At 35.6% G+C, this 20,483-nt stretch overlaps 2 protein-coding genes across 4 annotated transcripts in view; one reads left to right on the top strand and one right to left on the bottom strand.

Annotated features, from left to right (window-relative positions):
• The window catches only part of wasla (WASP like actin nucleation promoting factor a), a 79,477-nt gene that overhangs the window by 26,996 nt on the left and 31,998 nt on the right, over positions 1-20,483 (bottom strand). The gene's annotated exons all lie outside the window — the stretch shown is intronic.
• On the top strand, positions 1,276-10,809 carry LOC135781512 (uncharacterized). Of its 3 annotated transcripts, none has more exons than XM_065292039.2 (20): positions 1,277-1,601; positions 2,240-2,368; positions 2,461-2,583; positions 2,655-2,819; positions 3,214-3,565; positions 3,775-3,882; positions 4,074-4,256; positions 4,350-4,490; positions 4,710-4,850; positions 4,936-5,145; positions 5,278-5,454; positions 5,532-5,669; positions 6,337-6,477; positions 6,592-6,798; positions 6,893-7,081; positions 7,380-7,595; positions 7,695-7,838; positions 8,035-8,340; positions 9,870-10,010; positions 10,147-10,809. In XM_065292039.2, the coding sequence occupies exons 1-20, from the start codon at positions 1,389-1,391 to the stop codon at positions 10,224-10,226; spliced, it is 3,504 nt and encodes a 1,167-aa protein (XP_065148111.1). In that variant the 5' UTR covers positions 1,277-1,388; the 3' UTR covers positions 10,227-10,809. The 3 variants fall into 3 exon arrangements, with proteins under 3 accessions (XP_065148112.1, XP_065148111.1, XP_065148110.1); XM_065292038.2 differs by having other exon boundaries at positions 5,275-5,454; XM_065292040.1 differs by lacking the exons at positions 5,278-5,454; positions 5,532-5,669; positions 6,337-6,477; positions 6,592-6,798 and having other exon boundaries at positions 1,276-1,601.

Genomic DNA, 20,483 nt, shown 5'->3' with positions numbered 1-20,483 from the left:
TACACCTAGGGCATCAGATAACTGAGAATAATACACACAATTCGCAATAAATAGTTAGTGGTTAATAGTTGTACACAGGCAGCAGGGACAGAGTTTACCTGATAGGAAAGAAAAAGAGAAAATAGCTAACTTCAGTATGACATATACCATCTAACTGTGCTTTGGTTTGTTTTTGTACTTTTCCCCACATACTTTTGGTTGCCATATATGTATTATTCGATTTGATTCTACAATTACGTTTTATCACAGTGCTTTCATATGTGATCATTTTTTTGCAGGAGAGACAGCAGGAACACAGTTTCTGTGTCCTTATTTGTGTACTACCATTCTAAATTGTATTCGAATTAGTATCTCACAAATTTATTGTGTTACAATGAGTATTCTATTCTATTCGATGTGCAGATTCATGTACACTTTGAAGAGACACTGCATTGAATTAATAAATCAAATATGTAATGCTTCACTAAAATAAGTATACATTGTGTAGAAAATGTTTCATTAGAAATAATAAATTAAGAAAAGCTGGCAAGATTTGATGGATTTTGAAGTGTCTGATTGCTATCATAATTTTAGTCTAGGCCACAATGGTCACGTTTGTTACACATTAGTAGGCCTATATGTCTCAGTATTTGCATACTCGTTTGTTACTTACTCAAATGTATACTTTATATAACATAAACAGTGCATACTTATAGGGCATAGTAGCATATAAGCAGGCAAATTTGGCTGCAGAAAGTTTAGTAACTCAAGAATACTGTTCTTAATGTTGTGTTATTATGTTATGTGTGTTTGCTAGCATAAACATATAATGTAAACCAAAAAAAAAAAAAATTTCATGTGCCTTTATTCCTTGTTTGTATTTATTTACTTATAAGACAACAATACAATTTTTATCTTTCATACTCTCACACAATTGAGATTTATTTTCAAATAATTTCTGGCTAACTGTACATTATACAGACAAATTCCATTAGAAACACATGCAACCAGTTTGCGTGGACCGATTGCTGTTTTACATCGGAGTATCGCGAGATATATAACGGGACTTTGATGTCATATTCGACCAGTCTGCGCAGCGCTGCCTGTGTTTAGCAGATACGCCCCCAACTCGAAACTTAAAGCGTTAAAAATAATTAACGACGGCGTTTTGAACAGCATATTTAGATTTCGTGCTTTATATTTAAGTACACACGCGCAGTGTAGTCAGTTAAAATGTTAGTTTCAGAAAAAGTGAAGAAGTTTGACAAAGAATAAGAGATTATTTGGCAACCTCAGCCGTGAGCCGTCATCTCGTCAGCTGACCAGCGCGTAGGCAGCAGGCTGGCAGCGCCAGCAAAGGCATAACAACAAAGCATTTAGATCTGATGTATAATTTTTAATAAGCAAATATGAGCTCTGTACAGTCTTACAAACGCTTCAGTGATGAGCAGTACAAAAACTGGTTAAAAACCACAGAGAGTCTTTCAATACTGAGGACTCATATGCGGGACTTCATTGAACAGGAAACCGAAACTTATCACAGCTCTCTGCGAAATAAACAGGCTCTCAAAGGATTGACCTGCGACAAAAAGTGCACTTTTAAGAAGAATAAGAATAAACAGGTAAAACATTTATAATAGTATATATACACGGTATCTAAATAATGATTTATTCTGAGTTATACTGTACATAGATAGTGTACAGTTGTTAACCACGCCCCCTTGTATTGTTTTGGGTTAATTTTTCAGACCAAACGCATGAAGATTGTACAATTTTATACGAAATCACTTACAAATCAGAAACAAACATAAATAGTTAATCATTAAGCATGTAACAACTTTGACAAGCAGTGTGCATTAGAAAATCTTACTGCATTCAGGGATACTATAAAGTACAAAGAAGGACAATGCAGAGGTGCAGAAAGGTCTTGTCTGGTGCATCTCAACCTTTTTGACTTCAAGCCCTTCAACACTCAATTTCTACACAAGAAAATATTCTAGAGCTTTCCATAAATAGAAAGATGTATATTCATTACAAAAATATTCAATTTCATTTTCAATACAAATGTATTTCTATAGTGGCTTTACAATTTTGCATTGTAGCAAAGCAGCTTTACAGTCAATACAGAGTACCACAGGCAAATATACAATCTACAGACCTCCCTTGGAAATCTATTTAGGCCCCTTGCTTGAGAAACAATGATCTATAGATGTTTTTATCTGTACCATTTTATTAAAATGTGGCTTGCTGCTACCCATAGGTACCTCTGTGCCCTTTGTGTAATAATTGGAAGAAGGAGATTCACAACAATCATGCTAAAAATGCTAATATATACTGGGAAAACTGCCAACCACCTCTATGGCCTACAAATAAATGGGAAGCTGCTAAAGTAAGTTACTGTAATTACTACTGCATTATTACATTGTTTGGGAACCTGATCACCATAAATTAACTATATTAACGCATATTCTTTCATTACAGGCATATATGCCACGTGGGCATGATAAGCATGGTACATTTGAAGAGTTTGATGTTGCTGCTATTTTGAACTTAATGCGTTCCTGCAAACACTTCAGTGGCATCCCAGATTCTTGTCTGCAAGGTGTAAGTGTTGCGAAATGCACCTTTCCTTTGTTTTTTCTTCAACATGCTCAATATGCTTTCCCTTACTTTAGGTACTAAAGGTACGTAACAGCGCAATGCACTCACCTGACTTCAAAATGAGCAGTGCAGACATGGAAAAAAATCTTGTCAAGGTCCTGGAGATGGCCAGGAAGCTTGAAGCAAGATTCCCAGAACTGAAGAACTTGGAGAAAGACTTGGAGAAAGATATAAAACAGGTGGATGGGCTATGTTCAGACTTTGCTTGAAATGAAATACTAGCTTACTATTCTTCAAACGAAAAACATTAGACATTAGTGCATGATAAACATTTTAAATAGTACAGTATACTACATGACAGCTGCTACACCAGCTTAGTTCATATCATCAAAATAAAAATGGGTATTTTTATTTCATTTTAATCAATATTCTGTTGTCTACTGTACATTATAACAAATGTAGTGGGGCAAAGTATACAGAAAGCAATGTATACATATCCATTGTATTATACGGCATACTATACTGCAGTAAAATACATATGTTTTTTCGCTGTTTCAAACATAGATATAGTGTTTAGGATAATATTGATGTTTTATTACATTTTTAAAAAAAGTCTTTCAATCTCCTCTACAGTTCAACAACATTCTGGACAAGAATTTCAGTCAGGACTCGCAGTGTGAGGTTGATGGCAAACAAGACGACATTGAGAACCTGAAAGAGATCCAGAAAGTTCTGGACCGGGAGCAACAAGCTATGAAGGAAAAGTTGGAAGGGTTTCTCTTGCACTTTGAGGGGAACAATGAAGAAAGTGTCAAAGAACAATCACAGGATTTTCTGGACTTTCTGGACCAAAACAAAGATCTTCTGGAGAACTTGGCCCCACAGGTCAACAAACTTAAAGAGATGCAAGAGAAAGTTGATCAACACGAGCATCAGCTCACCGACCTGAACGACAGAGTGGACTATCTGGAGCAGGTGACAACTGGTGGGTAAGAGGTGGACAATAACAATGTGGTCTTCGGTGAGAGAAAGTGAAAAAAAATACAAATGTGTACAAGATTATTAAGAAGTTGACTCAGTATAAGAATTCTTTTATAGTATAAGAAATGTAGGTAAAGTGTACATTTAATTGATTACCGTTCTTACATTTTGAATCTTATATTGTGTCTCATGTCTAACCATTCCCATCTACAGATCCAGTCTTATCTGGCAACCCCCTCAGATTCAAGAATCATCTTTATGAATTTTGCCGTAAAAACCATTGGCCAGAGCCAAAGTTTACAGAAGAGCGAAAAGCCGAAGGTAACAAATCTATCATCAATCCACTTAAGGTCAAATGCTAGATAGCTAGATAGATACTGTAGATAGATAAATGAGATGGGTAGACACATAGACAGACAGATAGATAGATAGATAAATGACTCATTTCACTTTATTTATTATGACTCAACTTGTATACTTAAATGTTCTGATTTCTTTGTATGAATATGTAGGTTACAAGGGTATGTTGGAAGTGAATGGACAAACATTCGAGGGCAAAATGGTGTGTAACAGCATAAAGAATGCCCATCAGAATGTAGCGCACATTGCTCTTGAATACCTGGAGTCAGAGGTTGAAACTACAGAACCACAAACAGCATTAACATCGACTGAGATCTCCAGTTCATCTTCCTCACGTAATAAAACCCAATGATATACAGTAAACAGTAAAGCACAGTGCTGAACCAAAATTAAATTGGGATATCTTGTACTAACCTTTGACATTTCAGGGACCCACTTTGGTAAAGTGACTGTGGTTCTCGATCAAGAATTTACATCTGGTGGATGCTTTTTAAAAGAGGAGGAAGCAGTTGAATCAGCTTATGAGGATTTATGGAAGCAGTTGCAAGGTGTTATGGGTCCAGTGAAAGGTAATTTTTTCAGAATTTATTGATATTATGTAAATCTACATTTTGCGATCATTGTCATTTTATATAAAATTATTCTATTGAGAAATTAGTAAGTATTATAATTAAGTTTGATCTTACAATAAACCAATGTTAGCATCTAATATTTCTTTAAATAAAACCATTACAGGTTTGTATGGTTTTAAAATGTTTTTCAGAATTAACCTTTGTTTCCCACAACAGAACAGACATACAAGTTGGCAATCCTGGATTATTTCAACAAACTTGATTTCCCAATACCAACCATACAATTTACTCAGAATGATGACAACACAACCATCTGTAAACTCAGACTGAGCGGCTCTTTTACTTTTCATGACACAGGTAACTTTAAGCTTGTATTCATTAATTAACCTATTTATTTCAGGTTCCCAAAAGGCCTTTTGTTTTGTCTTTATTTCAATCGTAGTTGGCTCCAGCAAGAAGAAACAGGCAGAGCAACAAGCAGCTGAAGTTGCTGTGAAACATCTGTCAAAGATCCTTAACTGTGGTCCAATATCAGACACTGAGAAAAACTTCAAAGGTCTCCTGAAGGAGCGTCTAGAAAACCTGCGTCTCAAAGCTGCTGAGTATGACACCGAAGAAGGTCCAAGTGGAACCAGACCAGAACCTTCAAGCCGTAAGTTTGTTTCTGAAGTAAAATTATTTCTGTTCAGATTCTTGCAATGACATGCTCATTATAAAAGCTCATTCATTCATTTATACGGAATTAAAAAAAATTTGTTTAGTCTAACTGGCATTTTTTCAGTAGTTTGTGCATCAGTGAAACGGCCTTCAGACCTGGAGTCTGAAAGCATCTCTACAGCATCTCCGCTGTCATCATGTCCGAGTCATGAGTCAGTCAGTGGTCCTGTACCTGTATCACTGGATCCTCAAGAATCATGTTCTTCATCTTCACAGAGAAAAAAGGCCAAGATTGATACTTCAGGTAACATATCAGTACTGAATAATGGGGCATAGTCCTGTGATGAGATGAAAATATGAAATTAAATTTTTGTTTTTCAGGGCTCACCTTCTTTGGTAAAGTGACTGTTTTCCTTGAACGAGAAATTGTATCGGATGGAGGATGTTCAGAAGAGGAAGCAAGTGAATCAGCTTATAAAGTTTTATGGCAACAGTTATGCATTAATGCTTCAATTGAAGGTAAAGTAAAATAGTTAGGTTTACTTTTAAAGATTTCATAGAAATGCCAGTAGTTTTGACTTTAATTTTCACTAAACGTGTTAGCTTTTTACATAAACTTTCAATGTAAGTAATATATAAATAACAATATTTGTGCAAATACTGTATACAATGTTTCGATAACATGTTACAATAATGTTGTAATTGTTAAAATTAGTGAATGCATTAGTTAACATGAACTAACAAACTTCTATTTATCATTTTAATTACTGCCAATACAATTCATGTTTACAAATACAACTGTATTGTAAAGTGTTACCGTTGTTTTTATATAATTTCCACCAGATGTACTGTAGCTATCAAGCCAAATATTGAATTCATACAAATGATTTGAACATTTAAGTATACAAGTTGAGTCATAATAAATAAACTGAAATGACACAGGGTATAAGTATTCAACACACTTTATTTAATACTTTGTAAAAAGCCTTTGTTGGTGATTACAGCTTCTAGACACCAATTCAATATTTGGCTTGATGGCTACATCTGGTGGAAATTTTGTGTCAATAGCCCACTTAGAAATCCCTTTACTGATAAAAATGCTGATCTGTCAAATACTTATTTTCCCGCTGTATAAACAACTTTTTTGAACAGTAGAACCTTGTTTTTTATGTCCTCATTGAAATAGGTAAGACATACAAGTCCACAATCCTAGATTATTTCAAAGAAAATGATTTCCAGATGCCAGCAGAAGAGTTTAATCAAAATGATGACAACACAACCATCTGTAAACTCCGACTCACTGGCCCTTTTACCTTTCATGACAGGGGTAACTTTGAATTTGTATTCATTAATTAAAAAAATCACATATATTTCGTTCACGAAAAGCATTTATTTACGTGCTTTTCTTATGTATTTTCTGTCTTCATTGTTTCAATCGTAGTTGGCTCCAGCAAGAAGAAACAGGCAGAGCAACAGGCAGCTAAAGTTGCTGTGAACCATCTGTCAAAGATCCTCAACTGTGATCCAATACCAGCCACTGAGAACTTCAAAAGTCTCCTAAAGGAGCGTCTAGAAAACCTGCGTCTCAAAGCTGCTGAGTATGACACTGAAGAAGGTCCAAGTGGAACCAGACCAGAACCTTCAAACAGTAAGTTTGTTTCTGAAGTAAAATTATTTCTGTCTAATAACATGTCAAGGTAATACAATGTGGAAATACCATTTAAATGTCATTACCTGTGCAGCATCTATCATTCAGGCAACAGTAAAACAGCCTTCAAACCAGGAGGAGTCGCAAAGCATCTCTACAGCATCTCAGCTGCCATCATGTCAGAGTCATGAGTCAGTCAGTGGTCCTGTTCTTGTATCACTGGTTCCTCAAAATTTAAGTTCTCCAGCTTCACAGAGGAAAAAGGCCAGGATTGATACTTCAGGTAATGAATCAGACAGATTCAAAAAAATGTTTTGCTATTGCATAAATTAAAATCTAACATAAATAAAATAAAAAATCATTCATTTTAGAGTTATACAACACAGTAATTTTCATTTTATAAAACGGTTAGTTCCGGTCCTTGATTCTGATTTTATTCACTGGATCCAATCATTCTGTGTAACACAGCACCATTAGCAATGTTAACAGATGTGAAACACGTCCGAAATAGCTCTAAATATCTTATACAGTACATAGTCTTTCATGTGCACCCCTGTACCTGTGCTTCATGTATTTTGCAGAAATTGATGCGCTGCTTACTGTATGGAATCTGAAAGCGCCACATGTGAAGGTTGAGAACATCCAATATGATGAAAATTTCAAATGCACCATGGAAATCAACTTGGAAAACTTTACTTTCACAAACAAAATAGGCTACGACTCTAAGAAGGAAGCCATTCGAAAAACGTACCTGTTATTCGGCTGTGCAATGGGAATTTTTGAACCTGGCACTGCAGGTAACTTGTTGTGTACAGTATCTATAAGCATTTTTATCTATATTACATCTATGCTTTTTTACTAAACGCATCATTATTTTTGTATATCTCTACTTTTAGATGAAAAGACAGCCAGTGCTCAAGTGAAGCAGCACTTCTCTCAGAAATCTCTTCCACTTCCTCAGGAAGATTTTGAAGGTTCTTCAAAACCATTCTGTTGCTCAATAAAGAACATAAGTTACAAGGTTGTCTATGAAGAACAAGGTTAGTAGTTTACAAATGATGACAGAATACTTAAATAAAATATTTGGAGATGCCAACAATGCAGCGCTGGTTTCAATTTTATGGCGTCATGATGAATAATCTACTTATTTTATTATGGATCACTGGTCACAGCCGACCAGTTGAAAACCACATTTTGCCTGCATGTCAATGTGTGCTAACAAATGGTCTTTTTTAGGATCTTCAGAGAGCGAAGCCAAGTTACATGCTCTCCAGAAAGCCCTCAGTTCACTTTCACGTCTATTTGATTATCCTTCACTAACCGGAGCTAATAGTCTTGAAGATGTGGAGAATCAACTGGGCTGCATGCTGAAAGGGGCAGGTCAGAAAGATCCAGTGATCTCGCTGCACGGGCCGCTGGTGAAGACCTCCATCCAGCTGTGTTTTACCGATCATACAGTCAAGTGTACATGCAAAAACAGCAAAAAAGCAGCTCGTAATCATCTCAGTTTACGTATACTGAGCCTGCTGGGAGAGAAGACAGGTCAGAGCAATGGACTACCAGCATTATCCTAAATCCTAGATCAAATCTGACTCATTTAGATAATCTGATCAAAGGATCTTGATTTATAACTTAAAGGAGCAGTATGCAGGTTTGACTGTACAAAATAAAAATACTTTAATATATTTGTAGATCTTTAGGAAACAAGTTCACGTATCTGTTTTTCTAGAAAACAGTGCTATAGCCAAATGCGCGCTCCCGTGTCGGAATGCTTGTTTTTGTTGTGGTCTGTGTGATACAGCCCACTGCCAATTCACCCAATAGTGTATTTTGACAGCTTGGTTGCCAGTTATTACCATCACTTAAATGAGACCACAATGGCCCATTAATGCGACCTCTGGAGGATGCAACCTCCGAAATGACCTGCAGATTGATACAAATCCATGAGCTGGTTTGTAATTTGCAAACGACACATAAAAATGAGCAAAATCCGGAAATCCGCAGAAGTTCAGATTTTTCAACTCGCATGTTTCCCGCGGCAACACTCAATTCGCGCGTTCTGCCTCTACAATTTGTTTATCATATTAACCACATTTGGCGACTGCAGGCTCTGCCTACTTTTGGCTTCAAAAACACTCAGAAACCTATGAGTGATGTCAGGAACACTACTACATCCATTTTTTTTACAGTCTATGCTGGCGACCTATGTGAGTGTTAAGTCTAATGGTGCATTCGCACCAGATGCCGAAGAGGCGGCAAGCGCGAGTGATTTACATGTTAAGTTAAAGACGCAAAGACGCGAATAGGCATCCTGCGGTGCGGTAAGCGCGAATGGCGAATTGAGTTGAAAAATCTAAACTTTTGCGGATTTTCGTCCCGCGTTAACCAATCAGGAGCTTTCTCTAAGCAGTGACTTAATTACAAGAAGCGAGCGGAGGCAGAAAGACAAAACAACAATGGAGGACAATCATTATCACTACACGAGACATCTTTGTACTTTTACAGGAATTAAAAGGATCTTGTTTGGAAAAGTGAGAAGATCGTACAATCTGGTAAATTTACTCAATTTAAGCTCCCATGATGCAAATTTCTGCATGAATGTTTCAAATGACTAGAATTTCACGTGCAAATGAAGCGAGTAAACTCAAAATGTTCAAGCGTCCAACTACGTGCGAAAAGCGCGTTTTTGCAGCCTCTTCCGCATCTGGGTGCAGGAAAAATGTCTCCAATATTTTGGACTTAGACTGCAGAACCAAGTTCAACCTCTAGATGTCAATAATACATACTGCTCCATTGAAAAGAGGTGTCACAGTGTTGTAATCCATTTCAATCCCATTTTAGGGTAAAATACTCTATTAAAGGTGCAGTAAGATAAAAAAATAAACATTTTAATCATATTCATCTGGAATGAATATGGGAGGATGAAAATTTTTCTAAAATATAAATCATCAGTTTCTTTGGCACAATATCTTTACTAACATTATAAGTGGAACCAAACATTTATGGTATGACCCCTTTTGAAAATCCACATATATCATTAAAACACCAGACCTGTCATTTTGTATCTTTAGATTCAGGGAGTACATCTGTGAGAAACTGTTTAGATGATTGGTTTAAACAGAAGAATCTACCACAGCCTGCGTTTGAGGACACAGAAGAAGCCCTCGGAGCGAAAGCTACTTTCTCTGTTCAGTTCACCTGCTGTAATCCAGGTGACATACATCCTTACAAATACTCTTATCATGTACCATATCACATTCATTATCCTTACAGTGCTACGGTAGTAAACTACATCGTAGTTTTGAAAATATCTGTATGTAATATTAAATAATATGGTTTTATTTTCAGCTTGGGAAGACAACTGGGACACGGCAAAGAAGAAGCTGGTTGAAGAACTCAAGCAGAGATTTCAATTTCTAAACGACTAAAGCACTGAAAATCAACGTATTTCAAGAGACACAAATGTCTTGTATGTCTTACTGTACTAGTGGTGGGATTGCAATTACTGTATATGTTTTAAAGCGGTGGGATTTTTTAATTTTAAATTATGGTAAAACTTTACAATAAGGTTAAAGTCATTCATTAGGAACAGACTGGTTGCTGAGCTTTAGCAACTGTGTCAACTAGCCCTATTCCCCTCGATGGATGAAATTTTAAAGAAACTCAACTGTACATTTCTAAAATGTACGCCAAAGGTATTTATCCATTCCAGTGTCATCAACAGCACTATAATGCATCATATACTGGTGCTGAAAATTTGTAATACTAAAATGCAGCAGGTGCACTGATCTAATTTTAGACAACAGTGTTTAGGTAGAAATTGTGCTATGTGTATTTGATGAGTAATGAAGCATATAATGCATTTTGCTTTTTAAATATTCATGTAAATTCTGAAATATGAACTTTGATCTCCGTTGCTCATTAACTGTATGTTGTAATCATGGACTGTGCAATTTTGTTAGTTTACTAAATATATAAAAGTACTATTAAATAAAAGTGATTTATATTGCAGCATAAACTATTTCTTGCATTATTGTTGTTTCTACTGAAATGAACTGTACACACAAATACAAACATAAATCAATTAAACATGAAAGTGGGTGAGAAAATCTTATTTCAAGATTTTTTTTCTTACCCCATTGGCAGATATTTTTGCTTGTTTTAAGCACAAATTCACTTAAATTTTATATTTTTTTGTCTAAGAACTACTTATTTTCTTATGTCATTTTACTCATCAAGAAAAAGTATCTTAATTTAAGAATTTTTAGATATTTCTACTGAAAACAAAAATACTACACTGCAAAAAATTATTTTCAAGAAAAAATATTCTTAGTATTTTTGTCTTGTTTTCAGTAAAAATATCTAAAAATTCTTAAATTAAGATACTTTTTCTTGATGAGCAAAATGACCCAAGAAAATACATCTAGTTTTTAGACCAAAAATATCAAATTTAAGTGATTTTGTGCATAAAACAAGCAAAAAAAATCTGCCAATGGTGGCAATAAGCAAAAAAAGTTTTAAAATTTTTCTTAAACACTAAATTCCAGAAAAAAATCAAGAAAAATTTGCTTGCCCCATTGGAAGATTTTTTTTGCTTGCTTTATGCACAAAATCACTTAATTTGATATTTTTGGTCTAAAGACTAGACTTATTTTCTTGGGTCCTTTTGCTTATCAAACAAAAGCATCTTAATTTAAGAATTTTTAGATATTTTTACTGAAAACAAGACAAAAATACTAAGAATATTTTTTCTTGAAAATCATTTTTTGTAGTGTAGTATTTTTGTTTTCAGTAGAAATATCTAAAAATTCTTAAGATACTTTTTCTTGATGAGCAAAATGACATAAGAAAATAAGTCTAGTTCTTAGACAAAAAAAATATACAATTTAAGTGAATTTGTGCTTAAAACAAGCAAAAATATCTGCCAATGGGGTAAGAAAAAAAATCTTGAAATAAGATTTTCTCACCCCATTGGCAGATTTTTTTGCTTGTTTTAGGCACAAATTCACTTAAATAGTTTTTTTTGTCTAAAAACTAAACTTATTTTCTTAGCTAATTTTGCTCATCAAGAAGATGCATCTTGATTTAAAAATGGTTAGATATTTCTAATGAAAACAAGACAAAATACATAAGAAAGTCGTTTTTTGCAGTGTAAATTTTTTTTTCCAGAACAAAGCATAAATATAAGTAGATTATGCACGACCTAAGAGGTAGAAAAAATAATTGTCTGCTTTATATATATATATATATATATATATATATATATATATATATATATATATATATTATATCATTTTTTTGCAGTCTATATATTTTATTATGTCAAATCCAGGCTAAAGTCTAGATACATCCAATGATGAGATTAAGAACATCAAAGTTTGATTTCACATTGATTTCAATCTTTGACATGACCTTACTCAGCCAATATTGAAGACATAAAGATTATATTTTAGTCAGTAAATTACTTCAAATTGACTTTTTTCAAAGCTGGGTTTTCACAGAAAGTTACTGTATATATAGTGAAGTGCTATTTCATAAACTGACCACTAGGTGGTAATGCAGCGCTATAATACATCTCTGGATAGTTTTTGGTAATGATGGTAAGTGTTGGAATCTATATCAAATTTGTTTTTTTTCAGGCTTTCTGCTCTTTGGGTCAGGATGTTCTTTCTAAATGTTCTCTACAGCTCGACCTCAACTGCAAACACATTTAGGAGAAACTTTAAATTAGCAACTTTCAGTCACACATCACAGTATGTCTCCTCACATACTTCCAGTGAAATTCAATTAGATTTTACAAGTACACAATCTTCTATTCATTGTGTGCATGATTAATTTGGCACAGAAATTATGCTTTTTTACTTATTCTGCATGCATTTATTATTTTCTCATGCACCATGAGTTAGGGTGTCTTTGCTTAACAAATGCTAACGCGTTTTTACAGATAAAACAAAACATGAATGCTAAATGGCAGCCAACACCTGTTTTGAGCAGAACACTGGTTTAGTTTTACTGACATTTGTGACCCTGCTTGTACCAACGACCCAGCAAAAGTGATATACTGTTTTCTCAATAAAATCATCCTATATAATGTAAAGAACATTAAGTGAAAATATAACTTTGATAGCTTTAATATTGACAGAGTAAGGTCATGTCAAAGACCGGATTTCACAGCCAAGATCACATATTTGTGTAAACATTTGTAAACATTCTTCGTTTCCGTTTAATTTTACATTCATGAAAGGGAAAAACACAAATCTTGCGGCTCAAAGCCTTTCTCAGTGTGCAGTATATTTGTAGAAAATGTAAACTTAATCTACTGAGACATGCATAGGATCAGTATATAAAATGCTAGCTTTGTGTCACATTAGTATTATTGTTTTTGGCTAAACTTTCTCTTTATATCACCCGTTCATATCAGGTAAGGGACTAAAGTTCATTTTCTCTGATCTGCATGTTAGACACAAGCCTGAAAATCTCACGGTCCTACTGTTATATTTGATTTTTATTTTAATTTTCAGTACAGAAACATTGCACATACTGTACACATTAACATGCAACAAAACCACAGTCCTTGATCCGTCTATGGAACCACATTGTGTTGAAATGTGCAATTTTCATGTTTTGCAAACAGAGGAAGGGAAACTTCCTCTGGTCTCCAAATTCCCTGCCCTGTGTGGCTAACAAAATCAGATAAAAATTGACAGGAATGCAGCATTAGGCTTTCTCTAATGGCTCGCAGTCCTGTCAAAACACGTTTGTTCAAAGACAAAGTACCTTGTATCGTATTTTAAAGGAACTGTAAATCTTCAGGAATGTCTTAATGATAGATGCATGTGCGAAAACATCACATTTACAAGAAAAAACTGGCAGGTGATTCTGAGATACTGGTTCCCACCCTGTCATGTAGTCTAAATATTTGTGTCTGAAAAGTCTAACATCCATCAAAACCGACTGTTTTAAAGGATTAAAAATGATATTGCATTACTTTAAAAAAAGAGGCTCATGTTTTTACAGCTGTTAAAATACAAGAAATACTATAAAGTGTATCTCGTAGTGCTTTGATAAGCATGCACCCACTCATTTCAAAGGTTAGGCTATATATAATTAATAGAGACATTTTACAAGACTTTTTTTTTAAATGTCAAATCTTTTGTGTTCCCAGAGTACATATGTGCAGTTCAAGCTCAAAATACCATATAGATCATTTATTATAACGGGCCCTATTTTAATGATCTGAAACGCAAGTGCGAAGCGCAATGCGCAAGTGAGTTTGTGGGCGGATCTTGGGCGCTGTTGCTATTTTCCCGGTGGGAGAAATAACTCTTGCGCCAGGTGCAAATCAATAAGGGGTTGGTCTGAAGTAGGTTCATTATTCATAGGTGTGGTTTGGGCGTAACGTCAAATAAACCAATCAGAACGCTATCCAACATTCCCTTTAAACGCAAGGGCGCAAGTTCCATGGCGGGTTGCTATTATTATGACGGATTTACCAGGCGCACGCCAGGAGCGGTTCACAGCCGAGGAGACCGACGTTCTTGTAAGAGCAGTCAAAGACAGAGAAGTTGATTTGTATGGGGATAGGAGAAACCCGCCCAAAATCAGCGTAGGTTAAACAGGCGTGAGAGGAAATAGCCACAATTGTCTCATCACCTGGCATCCCCATCGTTGTGCCAAGCGCTACAATGATGTCAGGAGACTGGGGAATCCCAAGCTTGGTCTTGCCCCTCCAAGCGAGGTCCTTTTTATTCCTGTCTCTATAGAAATAAGAACTTGTGTCGTATAACTCCAGGTGACAATATGAAGCGTTCATTCATGTTGAATGAGTGACTCCGGGCGGGGCTGCCGCCAAAGCAGCAAGCAGGCTCCTGATTGATTAACGCGGCACTAAAATCCGCCAAAGTACAAATTTTTCAACTCGAGCGTCAGCCGCAAATTTGCGTCAAACGCAAAATGCACAAAAACCACCATTCACGCGTACCGCGCCAGACGCTCAATTCGCGCCATTCACGCGAACTAGGCGCGCGAATGAGGCGGAATCGCGTCTGCCGCGCTAAACGCCTCATTCGCACGGCGAGACCTCCAGACGCGCGTCTTCACATTGACTTAACATTGAAATCACTCGCACTTGATTCCTCTACCATGGCTGGTGTAAACACAGCATAAAAGAGCTTCCTGCTTCAATTTAAAAGAACCAATCAGCAATCAATAAAGACTGACAATTCTCTGCAGGTGGGATTCAATGACTTTCAGTGAATTTAATCTATTTATTTTTATTATTAAGTATATGAACCCATGTATTGCAAACACAATACTCAACCAATTGAGCTACACTGTAGCTCGCTTCAACTTGAGGCCTTGCCTGCAGCTTGCACAAAACTCGCATTGTTAACCTGAATGCAACAAAAGCAAAAGAATGTCATTGTAACCAAGCCAAAAATGACCCCAGAAATGAATGTAATCCTGTATCCACACACAACACTTTGGCACGTTATCATCTCTAATTGCTATTGATTTCATTTTGAGGCTTGGTGAGGAGGAGCCGATTCAATTAACAAAGTATCCACAAAACACAGAATGTATATCAAAACCTGATAAACTGTGATATACATCCCAGCAAACCACCTCGATTGGATATTCAGTACAATATAAAAATAATCCCACTGGATGTGATTGAATGCCGAGAAATCCCAGGCTGGAAAAGGTGAGTGCAGAGTGTTTATCGTATAAAGAGTAGCATTTATCTTTATCAGGTCATGAATGAAGTCCTGACAGCTTTTAAAGGTCATGGTTTTGTAAAAATTTATAAACTATAATGTTTAAGGTTAAATTCCAGGAACTTGGCTTTAGTGTTTGTTTTCATGGAACTTTCACTGGACCCGAAACTACTGACCGCTATGCCAGTGGCTTTACGTCAACTGAAGATCTACCAACTAACATTGGCGCAAAATAAAAAAAATTAAACATGTTTTCAGTCGACTAAGCATTCCTGTAAAGCTTCTGTGGTTGCATAAGATATTACCTGGCATAGGTTAATGAAATAACTTTTTTGATGTGGACTTAAGACAACTATAACTGTTAAATGTAAGCTGACATAACATAACATGGCAAGGTAAAGGATTGCTGATGAGGTTCCTGGTGGCAAAGCATGTGCGTAGATCAAGTCCCTTTTCATTAGGATTAAAGAAAAACAGGTTCACCATGGCAAACTTTCAATAGCTGCGTACCTCACCAACCTCAGTTTCACATTTATTTATTGTGAGGGGAATCTGTATGGCAGATATTTTCCACTGTAGCTTAAATTATAATATATTAAATATATTAGTTGTTTGAATATGAGTTTGAATAGCTTACATTGCATTTGATTGAAAACATGCATGCAGTTCCTCATGAATTTTATGCGTGTCCATTGAAAGTGTTCACAGTGCCAATTTTGAACTCATATTTGGCACTTTATCCAGTGTTCACCCCACGAGTCTTTTCCATAAGGTACATTTCCACATGTTAACCTCAGCAGCCAAAGGACCTACATTTTATGGCCCTTGTTAAAGCATATACGTCTGGTTTCCCGGACAGGGATTAGTTTAAGCCAGGACTACACTGCAAAAAATGATTTAAGAAAAACATTCTTAGTATTTTTGTCTTGTTTTCAGTAAAAATATCAAAACATTCTTAAATTAAGATGCTTTTTCTTGATGAGCAAAACGACCCAAAAAAATAAGTCTAGTTTTTAGACCAAAAAACTATCGTGTGCTTACGTGAAACTATCGCATTAAGTTTCGCATGCTCACGCAAAACTAAACTTTAAAAAAATATTTCGCATGTGCACATGAAAGTTTCACGTGAGCATATGAAACTAAACTTTAGATTTTTTTAACTCGAATGTCACCTTACTGTGCTTTCACAACGCCACCGGCGAGAGCGTCAATAAAAGCTCCGACTGCCCTGCCAACTACGCTTTAGTGGACGCTCTGACGCTCAAATGCATTCTCTGAACTCCCCTCAAGTGGAGGTTTCCGCCTTCCGATTGGTTGCCGCCAAACGTTTCTGCCTTTCGATTGGTTGCCGCCGAACCGCGTCATAGCTCATTACCATAAAGTTGTACTGATTTCAACTCTTCTCGACGCTCACGCCGTACATGACTCACCGCCGCCGCGTCACTGCTCGCTGGAGTTCGCCGCTGGCTTTCATTGAAAATAAATGACTTTCGTCCACTTTGAGGCTCTCGCCAGTGGCGGTGTGAAAGCACAGTTAGGGGCTCGGTTATTTTGTGCATAAAACAAGCAAAAAAATCTGTCAATGGGGTAAGAAAATGTTTCTTGTATTTAGGAAAAATTTTCAAGATTTTTTTGCTTACCCTATTGGCAGATTTTTTTGCTTGTTTTATGCACAAAATCACTTAAATTTGGTATTTTTGATCTAAAAACTAGACTTTTTTTCTTGAGTCGTTTTGCTCATCAAGAAAAGCATCTTAATTTAAGAATTTTTTGATATTTTTACTGAAAACAAGACAAAAATACTAAGATTTTTTTTCTTGAAAATAATTTTTTGCAGTGTAGGCTTAAGATTAATTATGGAATATAAATACTGTAGTTTTAACAAACATGTCTTACTAAAAACATTAATTGTGTGCATTTTGATGCAAAACAAAGGGCACTGATGTATTTTAAGACATGTCAGTACAAGTTGTTTTCAGTTTGGACAGCTCTTACATTTATATTAGTCTAGGACTAGTCTGATCTCTATCCTGAAAACCGCCCATAGTGTTCCATATTCCTAATTTGCATTCTTATCCCTATGAAAACCGCATGAAGTCCAAAGTCCGAAACCATGCAAATTATATTCACAGAATTAACATGAAATGCTTTTACATTGAACATCTGCTGTAGGCCACCGGGACATGATGGAATCGTCTGGAGAGGAATTTTACTGTCGAATTGCATGCAAAGGTTCTTGTTTAGAGTAACATCAGGGTTTGTTAATGTCAAAAAAATTAGGTCACTAACTTTGCAAGAATATTGTTCTTCAAGAGAGTACTTGAAGGTTTAGTGGGGCATGGGGCTTACATTTATTTCTGCCGTGTCGTAAATTTTTCAAACAGAAAATGCAAGTTAGAGAGAACATGCATTTAACATATGCAGCATTTCTGATGGGACATGACTCTTACATTTATTTCAGTTGCACACATATGGTTACAATATGAAGTAAATATTCTGGGTTTATTGCGGAGCTTAACAGAAGATGTGTTGGAGTCACTATATTATAATATTAAAAAATATAGCTGTAGCAACTTTTTCAAGGGAATTAGCCATGGGATTGCGTTGCACATATACATAAACTATAAAGTACAATGAAGTTATGGTGAGATCCAAAAAGTATCAGACAACTAACAACTAGAAAAAAACATAAAATTTTGCATTTTTAAAGGAACGGTATGTAAGAAATTTATATCAATTAATCATAAAATGGCCCTGATATGTCACTAGACATTAAGAAATAATTTTCATTTCAAATACTATATCACTCACAACAGTCATGTTTTGTATTGGCCACCAGTTGTGTGACTGCAGTACCAGTTTTAGCCACAAGTTTTGTGATTGCAATCTCAGTTTTGGCCACAATCCTACAAACTGTTCCTTTAATACACAGTCAGAAAAAAGGTACAAGAAGGTACAAAAGTTTTCACACAGGCGGTACTTTTTCAAAAAGTACACTTTTGTACCTAAAAGGTGCATATTGGTACCTAAAAGATACATATCTGTACCAAAATGGTACATATTAGTGACTTTTTTACCTTTTTTTCTAAGAGTGTATAATGCAAAATGTTACCCAATGCAAAAATTAGCATACATTTCACAATTTCTTAGTTTTACTCTCTATTATTTAAATAAAAAGTAGAAAACAACTTTCTGGTGGTCTCAGGCTTTAAACCACACTGTATTTGACTTTCACAATACAAGCCAAAAAGCATACTGTAAAGTTCATGATGGACACCTTCTCAGTCAGTCATCTGGATTAAATTAGTTAATTTAAATATAAAAAAGTGAAGGGGGAATGACTCGACTCTCATGTCTCTTTAGCATGTCTCTGTCTTTATGTCTCAGACGTGTGTTTTGGGGGGTCTTTTTTGTGGTTGGGCACTGTGGATAGTTGTGGTTTATGAAAAGACTTGGCGACTTCACTACGCTGTTGCTTTTGGAAATAACTGGGAGTTTCGGTGCCAACGAACTGAAGGAGGAAATGCTGATTTTCCAGATCTGCCTTAAACGACACAATCCATTATTTTATTCAACAGACCCTCACAAATTTGTGAAAAATTATCCATTAAAAATGCATTAAAGTCTCCTCAGACTTCAATTTGATATTCCTTTTGAAAGAGGGAGAACATTTTACATTTTAAAAGACAGACCTGTCTTATTTTTTCATTTCGTTTAGTAAAACATGTAAGAGAATTCGTTAAAAAATAAATAGGCCGATTTCATTTACGAGACCCCTCGGAGGGCATAAGATCTCACTCAAAACCCATAAAGAGGAATTTCACAGAGATTAGCAAGGAATTTTAATGTAAAACACATGTCATTTTTAAGTGGGGAGAAAAAAACAGATAAAAAATAAAAATGAGAAAACTCACATATATTCAATTTGTCAAAACACTGCTATCAAAACTAAAATATTTAGGGTAGCCTTTAAATCTGTCATTATGTGATTGAATACAACTGTATTTGGTATGCATCACTTTTAAGGCCGGGGTATACCTTCTTTCCGCGCACGTGTCCGTGCAGCTTTCCAAGTTTACTCCCCGCGGCTACACGTGGATGGCCGCGTTCGGCACTATACGCAATATGTACTACAAATTTGGGGCTGCACCCATAGACAGTAAAAGAAAGGCTGCACCACTGATCTATATAAATGACTGGATTGCGCATGACGTCACAACTGTGAAGCCACCGCGCCGCCATGTTGGTTTACCCAAACGTTCTATTAAATCAATGGACGCAATCAGATTTGAATGATAAAACTTCACTTTACTAGTCTCTGTTTTTATATCTGAAGTCTCCCTGTACATTATTACAACGCAAACGTCCTAATCATGTACATAGTTATTTACTGAAAGTTGTACATTTAGCTTTTTAAACAGTTATTATACATTCATCTTTGTTACAGTATCAGATCAGCGGACAGACCGCAGCATATTTAGTATTAATGACAAACGTGCTCATTCTGAAATCTAAATAAAGAGTCATGCTTTGTACCGTATGTGCATGCAATAATTTGCTGGTTAGTTACCTAAACTTATTCAGAAAAATAACGCTGACCGCGCAGCTTGATGTAAAAAAAACTTTATTTATACCCGTGACATCAACAGAATGCAGCAGACACACTCACCTTAACAGTTTTTTATAAATCCATTATCCTGCCCGATTAAAACATAAACATTGCAAATAACACCAGAATTAACAAATAATTAACGAACACATATCCTAAAAATTAACCTTGCGTGACTGATAAATATCCACCTTAATATCCACAAGTCAAAAAGGAGCTAAGAAAATCAATTGATTAAATAAATACACAAATCATTACACGTTTAAAATATTTACATGATAAGCAGACAACAGTGTGTCCTATATGCATGAATTACTTTAATGACTATAAATGAGAGGACAGTATAATTGGGTGAAGGA

Source organism: Paramisgurnus dabryanus, chromosome 23, assembly GCF_030506205.2.
Source record: "Paramisgurnus dabryanus chromosome 23, PD_genome_1.1, whole genome shotgun sequence".
Taxonomy (NCBI): Eukaryota; Metazoa; Chordata; class Actinopteri; order Cypriniformes; family Cobitidae; genus Paramisgurnus; species Paramisgurnus dabryanus.
This window is presented reverse-complemented; position numbering and strand designations above follow the sequence as displayed.

Bases quoted from the DNA above. Each gene is read 5' to 3' on its own strand.
- LOC135781512 (XM_065292038.2), top strand. From the start codon at position 1,389: ATGAGCTCTGTACAGTCTTACAAACGCTTCAGTGATGAGCAGTACAAA. The intron at 4,851-4,935 runs GTAACTTTAAGC...TTTCAATCGTAG, and splicing joins TTTTACTTTTCATGACACAG to TTGGCTCCAGCAAGAAGAAA. The intron at 5,455-5,531 runs GTAACATATCAG...TTTGTTTTTCAG, and splicing joins GGCCAAGATTGATACTTCAG to GGCTCACCTTCTTTGGTAAA.